We start from the raw sequence: 19,279 nt of genomic DNA, 5'->3' as shown, positions 1-19,279 counted from the left end.
CTGTGTCGTTCTCCTCGACGTTATTTTGATTGTTACCTTGAAGAATCAGGAATAATCAGATTGGGAACTTTCCAATGTTTCACAATTAACTTCGCTAGCTTACTTGATTCTTTTTGGTGGTTTTTTGTGTGGCCAACTTCGCTTTAATACTCTTCCATCGCTTCGTTTCCTTCTCCTGCTCGGTCTCCGGTCCAGTGTCATCATCCAGCGTGACCTCCCATACCTAATGGAGAGGACGGATAACTTAAAATTGGTCTTATCGTCAAACACGCTTAGCGATCGTTTACATTCGCCAATATCACCAATAAGATCAAGCCCAATTTTAACTCCATCTCCTAGAGTTCCTCTTGGAAGCTGTTACACCATTGGTCAGTAGTTCGAAACACATTGAGTTAGAATATCATTGTGCTTTCTATAGATACTGGACTGCAATGCGTTATTCAATAATGACATCCGGAGCATCCCATTGTGTTGTTGTGAAGAAAAAACAAATTTACCTTCAATTGCTGACCACACGTGAGAAGCAAATAGGAAAATAATGATCAATTTTTGATGTTTAATAGATTTTTTTATGATGTTTAATAGATTGCGGAACACTTTGAGCTATAATGAAGACGATGAAGTCTCCATCAAGTACATGACGAGCATCATAACCATCCCGTTGTTGCTCGTTGACACGATTTAAAGCGAGTATTACGCCCTTTTCGCTGTCCTCTTTCGACGGGATCGGGATGACGAAAGAGCGGCACAACCTTAAGGGCTCGCACAACCATCCATCGGGCTTAGACGGGCGACGGGCTGGCACCGATTAGCATTTCGAACTGTTTTAGATTAGGAAAGATGCCACCATTCCCATGCCAGTTGCCCTACTCGCTGCGCCCAACGTGCGGCCAGACTGACCCAATGCCGTGAGCGGAGCATAATTTTCTTCGAAAATCGTCGACGTGGGCGTAGATAATCCCATCTTACGCGTGCGCGTGACAGCGTCGTCCCCCTTGTTTATTTATTTTTTTTTTTGAGAGGGAAACCTTTTCTAATTTTCTACTCCAAACGAGCTTATTTACAAATCGCACTCATTACAATCCCTGCGAGAGGCCCTCTATTTTAGACGTTTGGACAACGCGGTGGCGGTTACGACTCGCTAACGCCCGCTTCGTCGTATCGTCGCGCCCTCCGCGGTAATCTTTCGCGAGCGCGATGAATATACGGATGATGTTGATGTCTTGGGAGCCTCGCTGGGTCCGTGGGGCCTTTTGTTTAGTTGCCCCCCGGGGGGTGTTTTCACTCCACATTTTCCACCAAACGTCACTACCACTTCTTAATTCGCTAACCTCGGCGAGCTTCACAGAGCGTTGGTCCAGCACAGTTACGAACCTGCGAAAGGTCCCGAGCTAATTATGGGGTAGGGAAGGGTGGTTGAGAAAATGGTTAAGATGCTCTTGTTTTGCTCACCGATTCACTGGCCCTGCGGGAAACCTGCGGGACTTGGGCGTCACAATCGGAACACAATCGCCACCGAAGCGCGTGCACACGGGAGGGCGCCTGCCCCCGATCGTTGTCTTGATGTTGTTGTTGCTGCTACTACAACGCCAGCGTGTTACATCGTTTACTATTCAATGTGTTGATGGAGGTGGAAAAGACTGGACCACAGTCCTTGGGCATCTTATCTTATCCAATCGCTCCCGCGCAATAATTGAGGTCAGTTGCAAAAGGGCCACGTGACCATGCAGCAGCAGCAGCAGCAGTGCATCCCTTACCGTTTTTTGGAATGGTCTTCGGTGACCGAATGGTTACTTCGAGGGAACAAATCACAATTAAAACATTACCAAATGGGTAATGTATTGAGTGAATGAATATTTTAACATTGTCTGAAGCGTAATTCAAAACATTTCAAAAGAGACCCACAAAAGCTCTGTGCAGTTGATTTGTGTTGGCCTCATCGTCCTACACACAGGCTGGCGACTCAATGGCGTAATTCCATGGCGTGTCTTAGCCAACCTTAGCGGCGGGCATAGAATACCGAACAAACGTGTATTGCTCCCAGAACAATGAGCAATCGACGACGAGAGAATGCCGATCACGGAATGCCCGAAAACGTGACGTTCTAGCGTGGGCTCAGGTCATTGCTCGATGTGCGCGCTGGCAAGATTGATGACAGGACGTCAATCGTCAAGCGGACCATACCGTAGGTTGGTAACGGATATAGTTGGAAAGCCAAGTTGGTCATCATACAGCGCCAACAGCTTCTCGCAAAGGTTTCCGAATGAAATCATTTTATAGCCCCGAACGGAACGGAACGGATTTTCAATTCCAATGCGCTGAAAGCCTAGACTCGGGTTCCAGATTTGGCACTTTCACCGCGTTCACTGGCATCGTCGTCGGCGGTAATTAATCCGTCGGTCCTAATCGAAAATTCATTTACCACCAGCCACCGCCAGATGTGCCACTGCGCCCCCGTGGAGTAGCAAAATGGAATGTAGGAAGAGTGCAAAAGTTCAGTTTAGGATAAACACGCACGAATCGGCCGGCATCGATATACGCGTATACCAAACCGAACGTAAAGGCTCGCGAACTGGCCTGACCGTTTTCACTTTCGAACTGACCGTGGATCCGGGATTTATGTGCCGCAAAAAAAAAAACACACACTAAAAGGAAGAAGAGACCGGTGATAGTGACAGAGGTAAACCGGTGCGAGCGTTCGTTTGTTCCGTGTCTTCTTGTGTCTTGTTTCGAGAGGTTTTTATTATTTTATTTTGAGGGAAAGAAAGTGCACGCCCGACCGGACAACGGGTGTGTTCAATGAAATCCGTCGCCGTGGTGTGTCTAGCCTACACTGTTGACAACGAGGAAACGGGGGAAAAAAAATACACCAAAGTTGGCACGGTGTTGGAAATGGTTTTAACTTCCCCCGCCTGGGGGCGCTCTCCGTTTGCGTTCGATTTGGGGTTCGTCACTTACGACGCAAGTCTTTTGTACGAATCGGCGAATGCCCGTCCGGCCCTCGGCAGCACTCAGCCAAATGGCAATTTCATCATTTTTAATGAATAAAATGTACCAATCGATCGCGCTCGGTGGTGTCATAATGGCAACATATAGATGCCATCTGGCATCGAGCGTCGGGAACTGGTCGATTTCAATTATGCTCTCTCTCTGTATCTCGCGGTTGCGCCACGCACATGCTCTGTGTTGGAATGTGCGTAGCTCTCCGGGAGGAAGAGGGAGGAGAAGGAGGAAGAGGAGGAGGAGGAGGGAAGCGGTCGATCCATATACGACACGCGCCTTACGAAAGAGTTGGAGTTGGAGCTGTAGACCCTAGGATTCCGCCGAATCCGAGCTCGTACACATTCCAGACGTTCTCGGTTCGTCAGATCGAACGTGTCAGATGTGGGTTGGGTTGCTTTTGTTTTTTACACGTCCCCCTTCACCTCACTGTCACACGTTGCATAACGGTGAGCCCTCCGCGAAACGATCATTCAGTGTTTGAAGTTGCTCGCTAGCTCGTTCGAGTGAGTTCAAGCGATTAACGGGCAACGTGCGCTTTGAAGGTTATAACCCCCCTTTTCCCCATCCCCCCTCCGGGTGGCCAGTGACTGTGGTCATTGACGGCAAACGAGCCAGAGCATAACGGTCTCCGGATCCGATGGGATCCGATTGGATCGTGCGATTGGCAGCATTGGCACACGCTACGCATAAAATGAAAAGTGGACACTCCACACACGGGGCCCGGTGGTAGCGCAACGGACGTACAGTTTCACTTTCCGTCGTGGCCGCCAGCGTTTTAATCAGCGAAACGGCCACCACCCTATCAGCGGCAAGTGCTGGTTGCTGGTTGCTTCCATCGCCATTTCCGTCGCTCTCCATGCACCTGCCTCCGGATATCGACTACCACAGCCACACAAATGGATATTTGGGTCAGCGGTGCTGCGCGGTCAGCGACCACCACGATCACTGCGGTCAGTCACTGCGGTGGTTCGACTCTATCGGTTTCGAACCCAACCCACCTGTTAGAGCCTGTGGTCGTTGTCCAGTTACCTAGTGCACCAGGCCAAGTGAGCGAAGCCAATGAATAGATCCGGCTTGATTGGAACGCCCTGTTGGTCACCACATTCCATCAGCTCGCCTCTGATCAGTTGATTCTCGAGCTCCAAGACTATAGGGCCCTTGACTTGAGAGCAAAAGGGAAACGTTGAGCATTGGAATTCAATCTGCCGTAGCTGCGGCATCACTGGGGAACCAGCTTGTGGACCAACAGCCTGCCCTAATGAAGGTATTCCAGTAGCTCTAGCAGTAGATCATAGGTTAGGACTGCTGATGCTGATCGACGATAAGTTTATCTTGTTGTACCCTCCGTTTCATCTGATCCGAACCATCGTCATCAACGCTACGACTTCCAATTTAACTTCCAAGTCACTTGGCGATCGCGAGAGTTATGCGATCGCCATGCGCAGAATTGAGCTGCTGCGTCACCTCTTTAAAGTGATCTTCGAGATGGAAGGAGAAGGAGGAGCAGCAGCGGCGAAGCGGCCCTAAGAAGGAAATATTAATCATTCCCTCCTCCTCGCCCTCCCTCTCGCTCCGGGGGTAAAAGTCCCAATCCGCCATGCTCCGGGCATTGGAGCTGGAAGAGAATGTCCAGCTCACGAGCGTCCGAGACGTCCAATAATGGGCCCTCCCGGCTGCCAAATATTTACGCACCCGTACCGACACCCCACCGGTCTTCTGCCCTGGTGTCCGGGACTTTCACATTTCCTTTTCAATCTCCTCTCAATTCCCCCTTTCCACGCCGCACCGCTTCTAGTGGAGCGTCAAAGCACATACAACACTTTGCGTGCGTCGGTCAAGTGGTTTGCCGAATTGCGGTGCCAAAAGAAGATGGAGTTTCTCCCTTCTCCTCCTCTTCCTCCTCCTCTCTTCTTCTCCTCATTGATCTTCTACGCATGATTAATATCGTTTAACCCCTCGCGTCGCTTGGGTTTCTCTCTCTCTTCTGTGCTTTCAGTCTCGGGCTAGCAGCGCAGCTAGCCGGAGGTCCGTGCGGTCCGGCCACACATCCATCGACCACCAGCTCGGCCATCGCCACAACACCGCTGGACGGTGGTGGAGGAGGAGGAGGAGGAGGACGAGGCAACAACAACAGAATGGGACGACGGTACGAGTCACCGCGCCGTACTGCCGGTGGTGCTGCTGCCTATCACCACAATCCGCACCATCCGCATCATCCGGGCGACTCACACTCCCAGCACGGTAGCAGCGACACCGGGACGAGCACACGCGAATCCGAATGTTCCGAGGAACACTCACCAACGAGTCCCGCCCTTTCGCCGCTCATCAGCCAATCCAAGCTGTACGATTCGCTGGCAGCGGAACTGCGCGAAAAGCTGAGCGGTGGAGTGCCGCTCCTGCTGCCAACCAAGGAGTACGGTGACAAGACCAGCCCCACGTTGGCCACCGAGGCCGCCAATCGACGGTAAGGCGCGTCTGTGGGATCCCAATTCGGCCAGTGGTTTAATGTTGTTGTCTTCTAGGATCCGTACCAGTGGAGTCTGTCTGACCGGTGGCACCAACACCCCCTCGACCGGTCACAACAAACATGGCGTCTCATCGCGCGGTTCCTCCGGCATCGGATCCGATTTGGCCCCCAGCCCAGAACGTCATGATCCGCCGAGTTCGAGTGGTAAGTCGTCGCTTTGGTCCGGGGTCATTGGCTCCATCCGTGCCGTTTGAACTGAGGGTCTGTTAGATAATTACATGGACAGGCGTGTGCGGTCCTGGGAGTACCTAGATAGCCCAACAGAACAGCCCAACACACGTCCGCTTTCGCACGGCCTCCGAGGGGCCTTAATTAATTAGAAAGGCGAAAACGATCCGCGCACGCAACGATGCGCGCACCGATCGTATGGTAAAGGCAGCTTAACCTTTGTGGCCGAAGCATCCGTACGGGGCCAGCGCCAGAGTGTGCGAGAGAGTGAGTGGTACAGCGGCGAGTGGTTGAAACCGGGTGCTGCTGCGTGTCGCGTGGTTGAACTTTCACTTGCTGCTGCTGCTGCTGCTGCTGCTCCGGGATCAATCTCTGTTTACTTTCCCGTAATGGAAAACGCACAGTAACGCGGCTAATCGGTGTGAGGTGTTTTGAATAATGTACCGGACGATTACTACCGGTTTCGCGCTGTGCTGGCTGGCTGGCTGGCTGTGTGTGCCGCTAAATGCCGGTGTCATCTGCCTATGGTTACCGAGTGTCTACGGCCGCCGGTCGGCCGGTGCCCCGCGGGTGCCTATCACTTTCTAATGAAGGCTTTCGAGGCTGAACCGGCTCGCTAGCTCGATCTGCATACTGATTGTCTTATCGGAAGCGATCACATGTGTTTGCGAATTCGTTCGGTGTGCCAAGTTGTGGTTTTTGATGTCTCAACTCTTCAAATGCAAGTCAAGATCATGTTTAGAACCTTCACGATCTGTGATAGATTGTGGTGGAAGAGTTGACATCAGAAATAATCATGGACAAGAGAAAGCGTTGATAATAATTCCTCTTTTTGTACTTCTCTTTTCAGAAGATGAATGGGTAAACGATCAAGAACCGGCACTGCACGGATCGTCACACAATCTGGTCGGAAGTCGGGCTACCCGGGACAGCCGTGGTGGCTATCGGGATGAGATCCGCGATGGACCGGTGACACGCATGAGCCAGTATCGCGACGCTCCACCGACGGCTTACCTCTACCCGAATGTACGCGATGAGGCACCGATCCAGGCGGCACGCAACCGTCACCATCAGCGTTCGTCGAGCCGCGAGGAGAACCGCAGTCTGCAGGGTTCCGTAAATTCGCACGAGGAAGAGGTGAAACCGATCATCACCAACCACACGCCACGCTACCGGAACCCATTCAAATCGACCGAGGAAGCGTACGTGGTGGAGGAGCGTCGCAGCAAGAAGGTGCCAGAAGGCAAAAAGTATCACGACGAGCCGGTTGCCGTTGGTGGTCGTGGTCGTGCTGGTGGTCGGAGCTATCCACCGGAGGATCGTATCGAGGAACCGGCCCCTGTCGGTGGACGAGGGTACTTTGAGGATGAGTACGAGCGTGAGCGTGCGAACGCTTACCGGGAAAATCTGACCGATCGGCAGAAGTACCGTGAGATCGTTAGCGATGGAAGTGGCAAGGGATACCGCAAGGAGTACGATCGCCGGGGCCCATCGATGGGTTACGGAGAGCCACAGCATCATCATCGGGGCGAGTATCATCATCGGGAGTACTCTCCGGAGCGTCCCGTTCCTACTGCTGCTGTCGGCAACGGTATGCAGTCGTCCGGCGGTCGTAGCAAGCATGTAGCTCCCCCGCAGCAGCAGCACGAGCGACAGGATTTCAAGATCGAACGTGAAGCGTACCAGCAGCGTGGTGGTGGTGGTCACGCACCAGCACCAACCAACCCGGTGAGATCGTCCCGTGAGTCGTCGGGCTATAAGGTTGATCGAGCAGGCCAGGTTGCAGCTGGTGGCCATCAACGGTACTCCCGTAGCGGCGATGATCAGCACGATGGTGTTGGTGTCTCTCACGGAATGTATCGCGATGGACGGCATGCGATGGATCGTGGTCATGACTCACCACGCACTGGCTACAAGATGGCAGACAAGTACGAGGAACGCTGGCGACAGGAAGCGATGGCTGTCGGAGTGCAGGATCGTTATATCGATCCCGAACCGGCCACATCGACCGCCCACCGGCGGCCGTATCATCGTGAGGAGCAGTCAAAACACACGTCCGCACCGGGGGCCGTAGTGGAGTCGTGGAAGGGTGCTGGTACCGAGGTACCGAGGAAGAAGTCGGTCGAGATACGAACGAGTTCACCGGAATCGACGATGCATCGCATATCGCCCAAGGATCGCTTCCAGACGGCCAAGGAAAAGTTCCAGCAGATGGAACGTGAACGGCACGAACAGGAGCGGCTTGAGCAGGAACGGCTCGAACGGGAGCGGCTGCTGCACAGCAAGCGGACGGTCGAGGTGCACACATCGGCCATTCCGCCACGCCGTGGATCACTGGAACCGACGGCCGTTAGCTCGCACGATAGCAACGGTTGGAGCTCACCGGATGAAGAGGAAGAAGAGGAAGAGGATGAGGAGGAAGATCTGCGACACGGGCGCGGTGGACGTAGCTCCAACGGGGGTAGCAGTGATCGACGCGCCCCGGTCAGCTACCGTGAACTGTCGCCGGCGGAACGATTTCCGGGGCTGGACCGTGAACCACCGCCACCCGGACGTGGTCCCCGTATGATGCCGGCCAAAAGTCTGAGCAACCTGGTGAAGGGCTATCGACACAGCTATGCCGAACCGCGGCCACCGCCTGTCTCGCGCAGCAGTGGCCGTGTTGGACTGGCCGCCGTTAATCCTTATTGAGGCGGAATAGGGGGCGAAATCCAGGTGCTGGTTCTGACCTGAACAATGAAATACTCTAATTAGATGACGATGAGCCGTGATGATGACGAGAGCAATGGCGCATCTCGGAGCGGTGGGTTTTTGTGAGCATAGAGATTGTTTTCTGTTTTTTCCGTTTTTCCTTTTTTTTTTGTTTTCAATGTGCCTTATAGTGTTTATGGTTTCGAAACGTACTTCATAGTTACTTGTATGTATACTACTTAGCCGAACCCACGGCGCATGGCGTGGACGATTGTACATTTCAGCATTACTACTACTGCTACTACTGCTACAACTACTGGAAACGATTCTTTAGCAATAAACCATCATTATATCCCCGGAGGTTGTGCCAGTGCCGGAGCTTTGAGCACCAAACATCCGAACTGAGCGCATCAGTTGCTCTTCCGGAACAATGCTTTGAGCAATATGTTCTTTTGTAACTTGGAATGTCAATTCGACTCGTAACAGCATCACAGTAGCACTGAAGAAACAAAGGAAAAATCGAAACAAAATTAAAGAAATCATAGTAACCATTGATCAAAGCATGGAAAGAGTGACAGAGTTGTGAACGAACTCAGATTCAATCGGTTCGGTTTATTATCCAGATCCGCAAACGTTCTGCGGTTCGCGAGTCATTGCTTTTGCGGAAGCTGATCCGCTTCCAGCCACCGGTGCGTTAATCGATCGAGATGATAGTTTTCAAGGCACAGGTAAACCATTATGATCACACTGAACAGCTGCATTACCCCGAACACTGCCGCTAGTGTCATCCAGAACCATTCGTTCGACTCCAACTGGTCCTCGTCGCCGGGGCGCGCACTTTCTGTCACGGAAATCGTGGTACTAGAGATTGTCGCGCCAGTGGTAGTAGCAGCAATTGTGGTGCTATTTGCTTGTGGTTTATCCGAAGATACTACTGCTGCTGCTGTTGTGGTTGAAGGAGTGGAATCCGATGTCAAGTCATCCCGGGGGCCATTGGTAGTCGTTGTCGTTACCGAAGTCGTTGATTCCGTTGTGCTGGTGCTGGTTGAGCTCGTCGTTGGCTCTTCTGTTGTTGTTGTTGTTGTTGTTGTTGTCGTTGTCTCTGACGTAGTTGGCGTGGTTATCTCTTCGGTGGTTGTTGGGGTTGTTGTAACCGGAACTGTCGTTTCCTCAGTCGTCGTCGTCGTCATGACGCTGCTTGTTGTTAACGGCGTGCTCGAAGTTGTTGTCGCTTCCGTTGTCGTGGTGACGATCGTAGTTGACGTAGTAAACTCATCCACCGCCTCGCACTCGTTCGTTGCTATGCCATAGTTGAAAATCGTCAGATACTCGATCGCCAAGTCGCTGCCTGCGTTGATGTTCGCCTCGATTTGAATCTGTCACAGACACGCACAGATTAGCCGGTGTCGCGCGCGCATTGCCTACCAATCGCATGAAGCTTACCTTCGCTTTGGAGATTGTTTTGTTGAGTTTTTCCCGAAAGAAACCCCATCCATCGGTCGACAGCGCGGTATTCCACTTGTCGACCATCGTCGGTTGACCCGCATCGTCCAGCCGCTCGGTATCCAGCACCCGTACCTCGAGCGCCGCTCCACTGTCGATAATCAGATTGTAAGCCATTCGCAGTTCCGTCTCCTCGTTGAGGGAGTAACTGTTGACCGTTTCACCGCACGATAATCCCTGCCAGCGGTAAGTCAGGAAATGTTCCGCCTCCGGTCGGTACGGTTCGAAGTGCTCCGAGGCATCGTACCGTTTGGCGACAAACTCTTGCACGTATTCACAACTCTTTAGCGAACTTAGCTGCGCTTGATCGAAATCTAATCTCGTGCATGATGTTTCACTCTCGGCAGATCGCGCACCGTACAACATCAACAGCAGCAGCAAGCGCCAGGAAGTGTTAATCCACCGCATTCTGTTGGATACCGTAATGCACACTCTGTATCACACGAATGGAACTAGCTATCTAGTGGTCTAGTGTTTAGTCTGCGCCTGCGTCTAACGTCCGAGTGGCTTGAGCCTAGCTGACCGTATGTCATGTCAATCAAAATGTCCATCGCTACAGGCAGACCACCTCGCCGTTCCTGGCGTTAACGTCCAATCGGTTATCACAAAGCTGCTCGGTGTCAAAGCAGCACACTCGATGTTAATGGTTTTGATTGATAGTTTCTGCCGTTTATTGGGCGTCGGCGACGTCTCGAATGGGACAAATAACTATATAGATAGCCCGGATTGGTTTGGTGCCCGGGGAGTCATAGAATTTTCCAGCCGTCCTACTGCACATAGGACGCCATTGCTCTAGACTCTTAATCCAGTTTGAAGTATTCCCGGCTTGCTTTGGTGGAGATCGTCTCTCTGTGGAATGTTTGGAAAGTGCCGGGCACTGATAATGTTCTGAAAACATGTTCACCACAGAACCAACCGCTGGCAGATGCAGATTGCAGTCTCGTGCCTTGGCATCTCGCTGCCAAGAGTTGCGTTAATGCGAGGCCCAATCCAAACACCGCTTATCCGCGTACCGGAGACGTGTTTACCGTCGTTAGGGATGAGGTATGACGTTAACAATTTATTGTCCACAATTATGCCACTTCAGGATCGAGGCTCAAGCCTCGAGTGGCTTGTTGTAATCCAAGTGTCCATGTTATGCACGGCGTGGTGACTCTTGAATCAATTGTGCCACCCTTACCCTTGGGCCGAATTCGCTGGCAGCGTCTGTTTCTCGTGAAGCACATCCTTCACATCCGATGGCACCACTACATCAGACTTCGGATTAGCTTCAACTTCCTTGTCACGGAACATCATAGCGGTGATAAATCGAAGGTAGCTTACGGTTTGATCCAACACCTCATGCGGCGAGTGATGCGTAAGCCAGCGCTCCCCGCAGTCCCCCTGTTCATTATCGCTTCGTCATCGATAACAGCCGATGGTTACGTTGATAAGTAGACATCAGAACTGTTCTACAGGTGTACGCGGGGTTGTGTAGTCGACGGACTACTCAGTCTTCATGTTGACGACCTCGCGTGTGTAGCGAACCGAATCCGACTCAAAGCGACTCTCTCTCTCTCTCTCGACTGTGCTCTCGATGCGATCCGATAGTGTTCAGAGCCGTGCTTGGCACGGAATTCGAACCAAATCACAGCGCCGCTGCTTATCGTGTTTTATCACCGAAATCAGGGTAGGCTACAAACCGTACCGCGGTATTAGCCACTAATCCTCCCCCCGGGGGCCAAGGGCTGTGTGTATCATAGAGTCGCGTCACCGCGCGAACGCGCTATGCCCGCTGGTACCTTTACCGATCCAGACATTGCTGACCGTTCCACGAGTCCGTTTCGTCGGAGCTGAGTGTTCAATCGTTTGATTTTCAATCTGGTGAACAGAATGGAACTGAATTCCGTTGTGACGTGGCTGTTGGCTGCTCTAGTGTTACCACTGTCGCTAGTGAATGGTTATATTCTCGTCCCAGCGAGTCAGCAGCAACAGAAGCAAGATGATGCATCCATTCCCGACCCATTGGTCGGTACGGGCACGACCAACGAAACGGCCTGGATGGTGACGGCCATCATCTTCATCGTACTGTTTGCGCTGACCGTGATCGTGTGCATCTACCTGTGGTATCTGCGGAACGCCAAGTCCAAGGAACTGAAACATCTGCACCAGATACGCTCCGGGGGCAACAAGGCCAACCAGAATGTGTGGTACGGTGGTAATAATGGAGGATCGCACATGTAGTCGCAAAGGCGAGGATTCTCTTCATGTGTATGTGTGTGTACGTGCGTGTGGCTCGATATATGATTAAGCGCTGCTCTGTTGTGTGATTCCACCATTCTTCGAAAAAGCTCCTTACCTAGGCCGGATAGGTTATCTTATCGTAGGCGGGCCCCAGTGGCCGAGGTGACGAAATTCTTTGCCAATGACTTAGCCGATGATTGATACAGTCCCGCGCTGAAGTTAACCGCGAGCTCGGGCGAGACCGTCGATAGCTGACGCCGAGAATGTGACGCCAAGTATCGAAATGTGTACGAAACTGTGTTAGACAATAGTTTAGCTACGTAAATTATTGCCAAAGCCCTGGGCCTAGCTGGTGTCGAGCAAATAAATCCGGTGGACCGCCCTCTGTTGCCATAGATTATCCTTTTTATTATTCGGCCTCTAATACACATACGCAGTATATTGTTGTTGTTGTTGTTGTTCATCATCGTCGTCATCATCTTCAATGCTCATAATAATATATTGTTATTGCTGGTGGTTAACATTCCTTCCTTCCTTCAATGTGGACTCCCCCTTTCCCTGCCTGCCAATAATACAGACAGGCTCACTATTAACCATTCCGTTACTATATACTAATAGCCAACATCGAACACGAACACCACGTAAAACCGAAAGCGTATAAGTGTGTGTTTTGTTTTTTGTTAAATTGTCCGGAACGGAACGGGGTTTCACTTTGTTTGTTCCGGTTCCTTTTGGAAGCATCAATTCCCCACCCACCATACCTTTTCCAAACTCTCCAGACCGCCAATGGTTCCGTTGCACTGTTAAGTATAGACAGCAGCAGAACGATCAGCACGTGCCATGTCGTGTATGTGTTTGTTTGAATTGGTGTTAGCATAACTCGCATAAGTGTGAACTAAATACATCGAACTGTAAACTACGCAATCAATATATCACAATCGGTGAATTCACAAGACGCGTTGACGCTTAGCGATCGAACCAGCACCCGCGAACCCGCGGAGGCGGTTCGATCGTCTGGGGGGGGGGGGGGGGTCTGGGTCTGGTGATTGTTCTTTTCCCATTGTTTGAACTACAATTTTTCCCATTTTTTTTTCTTTTTTGTTTGGAAGACCTCATCGCATCGATGGCATCAAAAAGCTGGAAACGGAAACGGAAAATGATTGCTAGCGCATGAGCATGGGAATGGGAGGTGCGTGATTGGTGCCGCGTGGTGCATATTTTTATGTGTCGTACGATACACAACCCGAAACTAGACTCGGGTGCTTAATGGTTAGACAATTTGATTTTTTCGAAGCACTAGTGGCTTCATGCAGAGCAAAAAAAAACAGAGAGGCTGCAGCGTACAGAGCGCATCCGCCTGTGGTTGCTGCGATGCAATCAATCCCCACGGTAGCGCGCACAGTAAACGAATCGAAAGACGCAGCGCGTGGAAGAGAAGGAGGCTACTAGATGGGCAAAACGTGGCGTACGCTGCATACGCTCGCCTGCTGAACCTTATCCCCTAGTCCGGCATAATGTGGTTGCTTTTTGCTTGGTGTAATGTAACTGTGTCACTCCGAGGTGTGCTCGATGTGCTGTTTCGTTGTACGTTGTACTTCGATGATAGCGACCCCTGGGCGCACACGGCCCTGTGACCCTCCTCCTGCTCACTTGGCGATCTTGTTCATCTGATTCGTCTGATGTTTCATCGAGTAGGTGGCGTTGTCCGCCTTGTACAGCAGCGAATCGAGCTTATCGAGCTGCGATGTCATCTTCTGGCCAATGTCCTTGGCGGCCGACTTTGCTACTGAGGCATCGGAAGCCGTATTCAGGTCCTTCATCGTGTCAAGTGTATCGAGCGCATCGTTGATGGATTTCCCTTCATCAGCGCCAGCATTCCCTGAACCAGAGCCAGCACCACCACCGGACGCTGGATCATTGCTCGGTGTCGAAGGTCGTAGTTTCAGCAGACTGGTCAGACTACCGCAGGCCACCTTGAACTTGTTGATCTTTTGCTGCGTCGCCGTCAGGATGCTGTTCAGCTCGTCCATCTTACCGGACGTACCCTGAACGGTTTCATCCTGTAGATCGACTTCCTGTAGCGGGAAAGTTAGAGGTAACAGATCAAGGCGATTGGTCAAGGAGCGTTTTTTTCTGTGCGAGTACTTACCTTCAGCTGCTCGGTGAGCTGTTCCTCCTCTTCCACCTCCTGTTTTAGCTTCTGCTGCTCCTCGAACTGCTCCCGGCTGGGTCGAGCCAAACCGAGCAGCTCCGCCCGCATACACTCGTACTCGTAGGTGCCCTCGGCCATCGTTAATCAAAGGCTAGGTGTCGCCGTTACACGAGGCTAGAGTGCTTCGGGTGGGGGGAGCCTAGTGTGTACTATAACTACTCAACACTACTACCTGCTACCCAACCGCGGGGGGGTGCTGCTGTTGCTGATGGTGGCTAGTGACACTAAGGTGGTGCGCTCACTACTGGCTACGAAATCAGAACAGAAAGGCCACTAGGGGGCCGCTACGGCAATAACCTTCCCGTAAAAGGTACTCGCTAGGACGCTAATGTCAATGTCGTATTGATTGGCCGTGCCGAAACAGCGCGACGCCTTTTCGCGACGCGTTTGGCGTTTCCCTGCAACGCCCAGCTGCGCATGTCCGTGCGGACACCGTTCTTCCGTCATCATTCTTTTGCTTTGAAAATTGTCAGTTAAAAGCACACAACACTGGTGGCTTTATTAATTTCTTCTAACAATACTATGCAGGAGTCCTTTTCCGGGATAATAATTCCTTTTTTTTGGGGCGGTTTCGGTTCGATTTTATCGTACAATCCGATGACACTTCTATTGCTGGTTCATGGTTTGAAGTAAGGTAAAGTAGGAATAGGACGTACTGATGATCTGCAATTATAGAAAAAAGGCGCATAAAATGCAGAGAACATATAAAAGGACGCGACATGCCGGTGACTAACTCGCTGGAAACTCTGCAGCGTGATCATGTAAAACTTGGACGCGGTCACACCGGTCGGTTTCTGTGCTTTGGCCATCAGCGTGATGCACATCTTCTCGTAGGACGGATCGCCCAGGTACCAGGGTATGCTGTAGATGTGGTTCGCTACCAGTTCCGCTTCCTCGGTGATCTTCTGGGCGTACCAGCAGAACACGTACAGCTGCAGCACGGCCCCCGGTAGGTAGGTGATCGTTTTCATTGTTTCCTCGTTCCATCCGAAAGCCTGCCAGAGCCAGAAAGTTAGTTGCATTCTCCCTTATTGCCCTGTTTTTGTCATACCAACGAACTTACCAACGTAAGTTGATAGAGAACGACACAAATCACTATGGAACTGGTCAGAAACTGTACCATCAAAACCAAACTGAACGCATCCTCGAGCTGATCGATGAATCTGTGGGCCAGCATTAAAGCGATTGTCAATTGATGCTGAACAGTGCCAACGACTGTTTCCATGACTTACGCTAGGTAGGTCTTGTGTTTGAGGATGATCGCCTTGAACGTACTCTTCAGCTCGTGGCCCTTCGCTCCACCTCGTAGCTGCATGCCCATCTGGTCGATTTCCATGTTGAGCAGCTTAAACAACGCCGTAATGTGCATGACCAGCGTGGTGAACACGGAATCGAACCCGGCCAGTGCGAGCCCCAGCAGATAAACGGCCACCATGATGAAGAAGTACGTTACACCGAAGGAAGCGTTACTTTCGATGCTGTAAAACATGCTGCAGGCGCAATATAATGATGAGCTTTCGGCGGGGGAGCGCTTTAACGAGCTCGAATTTGTCGAGCGCAGTCTTTGAATCAGCCGCTCTTACCGTTGCGGATAGGGTAGACTGATGGTGTAGTTGGAGGGTTGGCTGGAGAAGCCGTAATAGTAGCACCATTTCCACAGCGGCATCAACCCATACTCCAGGCAGATGAACATGAAGGCCGACGTGTAGACGATGACGAACACGCGAGCCTTCTTTCTCGTTACAGCCAACAGTTCACGCACTTCTTCGAGATTCGAGGCAGCATCTTCAAAGGAATAGAGGAGAAGCGATTCAGTGTTTCTGACATACGATGTGGCCCATGGGTCACTGCGTCACTTGCATTCATCCCAAACGATTTGCACGTCGTTGATGAGGTTGAGAATTTTGTGCCGCTTCAGATTGCAAATCACCATCTTCAGGTTGGTCAGGAAGATCTCGGTGCAGGGTACGAGCACCGAAACGAACTTGTACAGATCCTTCGCATCAAAGATGAGGAAAGCAAACTGCAAAGCACAGGAGTTTGGAGCATACGAATAGCCCCATGAGTCGATCAAAACCGATTCGAGTTCGTTCTACCTGAGGTTCACAAAGAAAGGCCAATGGTATCATCGTAAGGAACCAGAATATCGCACTATCTCGGGAGGAATAGAGAATCTTGGGAGTGAAGCAATCAAACGAGTAGCCACACGCTAGCAACACGTAGCGCACTTCATACAGCACCAAATTCGACATATTCGCTCCGCGTGTAGACGGTCCAAGCAATTACACTAGACAAAGTGACCAGAAGGTGCTTGAAGGAGCTCCTTTTATAGGAAACGGAAGGGAAGAAGACATCTAGGATTTCAAGGAGCACACCACGGATATGGCTCCCTCATGGCGTGCTCCTTGAAAATTGAATGAAGTTTGTTTTGAGGATTTAAATTGAAATCTAATCACCGCCGAACCGATGCCAGCTGACACCGCTGCTGGTCGTCAGGTGGACTGTTTACCCAGCCCCATTGATGATTTGTGGCATGGCATACTTTGTTGGACCGTAATATCCTTCTGCTTGTATACTACGATTGGTGCTACATTTAGGCAAAAAAACTGATGATTTCATATTTATGCACAAAATGTAGATATTTGCTAAAACATTTCTTAACTCTTTGTCCGTAACTTTTGGGTTAAATGTAATTTTATCTAAAAAGTAGCATCTGCCATTAAAGTGTTTAGAGAAGCATTTAATGAAATAAGTGAGGAATTACTCTACTAAATCATGTGATTTTCTAATTCAAAAGTCAATCATTCACTCAAGTCAAGTTATCATTTCTTCCCCATTCCAGTCGGTTTTCGATGCGCATGATTCAAATATTTTTTTTTGTTGGTATCAGCATTACATGCTATGTGTTATAAAACAGATTTTCTTTAGCCAAACTTAGCATTAATGCATAAAAAATACCATATTTGGAAAGCAATGCTATTACTTTTTATGTTAAACCAACGCACGCAATTTATGCCAGATGGATTTTTTAAATAAACTTGAATTAGATTAATTTACAATAAATAATTGCATGTCCAGTGTAACACCAAAAATGCTCTAAAAGAATTACAATATTAAAAGACCCCCACCTGCAACCTTTTTTCCTGGTGATTCATAAAAGATAAAAGGTTTATTTTGCTTGGCCGATTCTCTAGTTAGTCATCTCATCCTTATCGATCAGTTCATCCTATGACTTGACTTGGCTGCATATAGAAGATCCAAGGGCTCCAACTAATTAGAATGCTGATTGCTGGCGTAAAGCAATTTCCTCAATCGCCAAATTTCCGTTCCGTCGTACCATCGATGTATGCAAAAGAGAAGATTAGCAAAAAAATCCTATTCCCTATCGCTCAAGTTCATTCTAATGAACTGATAAGAAGATACTCGTTGCTCACGGCACACTTTGGGCTGCCTGTTCGGACGTGCTGCTACAGCTGCTATCGATAACCGCGTGCCGATGCATCCGCCGATTCAGATGCCCGAGAACAATGCAGTTCCATACCTGTCATCGTGTCATCTCCCGACCATCGCAAACGGTTTCGCTTAACCGTCGCAACCATCGCACTGATATGCTACAAGCCTCCCAATCATCACCGATCCTATCGGCCACCAACCGTGGCAATTCGGTCACGTCAGCGATAAGGCTAACCGCCCCTCCCAGGATGGTGACGTCAGGACCCGGGCTGACCGTTCGACGAGTCCGAGCCGAGCATAGCACGAAGCTCCTGGATTTCTGGTCCGGCACACTCGGTTCGCGTGACAAACCACGAAGCCAGGCGGCCATTTCGTGACGAGCAACCGGACTGTGTAGATCACCCTCTTCTTCCCTGTTCGCGCTGATCGCTCAATCGAGTTCCAACGAAACAATTGTTAGATCTATTTGTTGTGTTCGCGAATCTTCACTTTTGTATCCTCCACCATGAGCTGCCCAGTGAGAAGCGGATTTGTGTAAGTGACCATCGTGGATCTGCGTTGCACCGTAATTCGTGACACTGACGACCCAGTTGTGCTTAGATCCTGCAGCTGCAGCTGCGGCTCGTTTCCGAGGCAAAAGCAATAAAAATTGATTTTGCGATAGCTGGATCACTGGGCAGTTAGAGGCTTGTGTCAGCGCTTGCGATCACGCGATTAGCGCGGAAGTTGAGTGTAACCGTTATGGTTTTGTCCTTGATCCGCTGGTTCGAATGTATTTCCACAGGGATTCGGTGCAAGGTGGACACCATCTCGGTTCGGAGGCGGGCATGCTGTACGGCGAGTACCTGATGCTGGACAAGGTGCTGAGCGCCCAGCGGATGCTGTCCGTGGAGGGCAAGAAACCGGTGCACGATGAGCATCTGTTCATCGTGACCCATCAAGGTAAGGACGCACGGTGTTGGTGGTTCCCGTTCGGTCTGTTTCTAATCTGAACTGTTTGTTCGTTGACTATTTTTCAGCTTACGAGCTGTGGTTTAAGCAGATCATCTTCGAACTCGACTCGATCCGCGTACTGTTCAGCACCGAGCACATCGAGGAGTCACGCACGTTGGAGATCTTGAAACGGCTGAATCGTATCGTCATGATCCTGAAGGTATGTCGCTAATTGATTCCTACGTCAGTAGAGTAAGAGGAGTTCTGACCAGCGAGGAGCGTGTACCACGGAACTAACCACGTACTACACCCCAAAAACCCGATATCCGGTAACCGTTGGAACCGGTCCAACTCTGGTGCTCTGGATCTGTGGTCGATAGTGCGCTGTAACGGCCGCGTGTGCTTGTGTGCGTTTGGCAGTTTGTTGTTGGCATGGCGTGCGCGGGAACGGCACTTGTGCGATTTCCCAGGGCACGCCAGGAACTGGAACTCGAAACATTATGCTGGTCAGTGCCTTTTGGGGGGGGGAGGCGAAACATAAAACTCCGAAAAAGGTTCCTCTTCCT

The 19,279-nt window shown here is 50.8% G+C and overlaps 5 protein-coding genes across 7 annotated transcripts in view; 2 read left to right on the top strand and 3 right to left on the bottom strand.

Moving 5' to 3' along the window:
- Positions 1-8,955, top strand: part of LOC126571988 (uncharacterized) — a 34,096-nt gene extending 25,141 nt beyond the window's left edge. For all 3 annotated transcript variants that reach the window (XM_050230949.1, XM_050230947.1, XM_050230948.1), the window contains 3 exons: positions 5,000-5,467; positions 5,526-5,674; positions 6,549-8,955. In XM_050230949.1, the coding sequence (XP_050086906.1) occupies positions 5,000-5,467; positions 5,526-5,674; positions 6,549-8,389 (2,458 nt within the window). In that variant the 3' untranslated portion in view covers positions 8,390-8,955. The remainder of the gene's footprint in view (positions 1-4,999; positions 5,468-5,525; positions 5,675-6,548) is intronic.
- Positions 8,956-8,981: 26 nt separating this feature from the next.
- Positions 8,982-10,491, bottom strand: LOC126571999 (protein let-653-like). Its single transcript, XM_050230970.1, has 2 exons — positions 9,833-10,491; positions 8,982-9,765 (listed from the first exon to the last, which is right to left on the bottom strand). Exons 1-2 carry the CDS (start codon positions 10,298-10,300, stop codon positions 9,040-9,042), a joined length of 1,194 nt encoding a protein of 397 aa, XP_050086927.1. The 5' UTR covers positions 10,301-10,491; the 3' UTR covers positions 8,982-9,039.
- A 2,946-nt stretch (positions 10,492-13,437) lies between these two features.
- On the bottom strand, positions 13,438-14,672 carry LOC126572007 (uncharacterized). Its single transcript, XM_050230984.1, has 2 exons — positions 14,265-14,672; positions 13,438-14,190 (listed from the first exon to the last, which is right to left on the bottom strand). The coding sequence occupies exons 1-2, from the start codon at positions 14,403-14,405 to the stop codon at positions 13,762-13,764; spliced, it is 570 nt and encodes a 189-aa protein (XP_050086941.1). The 5' UTR covers positions 14,406-14,672; the 3' UTR covers positions 13,438-13,761.
- A 261-nt stretch (positions 14,673-14,933) lies between these two features.
- LOC126572002 (odorant receptor 13a-like) lies at positions 14,934-16,579 on the bottom strand. Its single transcript, XM_050230973.1, has 7 exons — positions 16,424-16,579; positions 16,188-16,350; positions 15,911-16,112; positions 15,560-15,817; positions 15,391-15,490; positions 15,062-15,322; positions 14,934-14,990 (listed from the first exon to the last, which is right to left on the bottom strand). Exons 1-7 carry the CDS (start codon positions 16,577-16,579, stop codon positions 14,934-14,936), a joined length of 1,197 nt encoding a protein of 398 aa, XP_050086930.1.
- A 1,584-nt stretch (positions 16,580-18,163) lies between these two features.
- Positions 18,164-19,279, top strand: part of LOC126572000 (tryptophan 2,3-dioxygenase) — a 2,855-nt gene continuing 1,739 nt past the window's right edge. Inside the window, exons 1-3 of the mRNA XM_050230971.1 lie at positions 18,164-18,314; positions 18,565-18,722; positions 18,800-18,933. Of these exons, the coding sequence (XP_050086928.1) occupies positions 18,286-18,314; positions 18,565-18,722; positions 18,800-18,933 (321 nt within the window). The 5' untranslated portion in view covers positions 18,164-18,285. The remainder of the gene's footprint in view (positions 18,315-18,564; positions 18,723-18,799; positions 18,934-19,279) is intronic.

Source organism: Anopheles aquasalis, chromosome 2 (genome assembly GCF_943734665.1).
Source record: "Anopheles aquasalis chromosome 2, idAnoAquaMG_Q_19, whole genome shotgun sequence".
Classification (NCBI taxonomy): domain Eukaryota; kingdom Metazoa; phylum Arthropoda; class Insecta; order Diptera; family Culicidae; genus Anopheles; species Anopheles aquasalis.
The sequence above is the reverse complement of the archived record's forward strand: the minus strand, read 5'-3'. Positions and strand labels throughout refer to the sequence as shown.

Excerpts from the sequence above, each read along its gene's own strand:
- LOC126572007 (XM_050230984.1), bottom strand. The coding sequence starts at position 14,405 with ATGGCCGAGGGCACCTACGAGTACGAGTGTATGCGGGCGGAGCTGCTC. Across the intron at positions 14,191-14,264 it reads AGCTCACCGAGCAGCTGAAG|GAAGTCGATCTACAGGATGA; the intron begins GTAAGTACTCGC and ends TTCCCGCTACAG.
- LOC126572002 (XM_050230973.1), bottom strand. The coding sequence starts at position 16,579 with ATGTCGAATTTGGTGCTGTATGAAGTGCGCTACGTGTTGCTAGCGTGT. Across the intron at positions 15,491-15,559 it reads AAACACAAGACCTACCTAGC|ATTCATCGATCAGCTCGAGG; the intron begins GTAAGTCATGGA and ends GCTGGCCCACAG. Across the intron at positions 14,991-15,061 it reads CGCTGCAGAGTTTCCAGCGA|ATCATCAGTACGTCCTATTC; the intron begins GTTAGTCACCGG and ends CTATAATTGCAG.
- LOC126571999 (XM_050230970.1), bottom strand. The coding sequence starts at position 10,300 with ATGCGGTGGATTAACACTTCCTGGCGCTTGCTGCTGCTGTTGATGTTG. Across the intron at positions 9,766-9,832 it reads AAACAATCTCCAAAGCGAAG|ATTCAAATCGAGGCGAACAT; the intron begins GTAAGCTTCATG and ends TGTCTGTGACAG.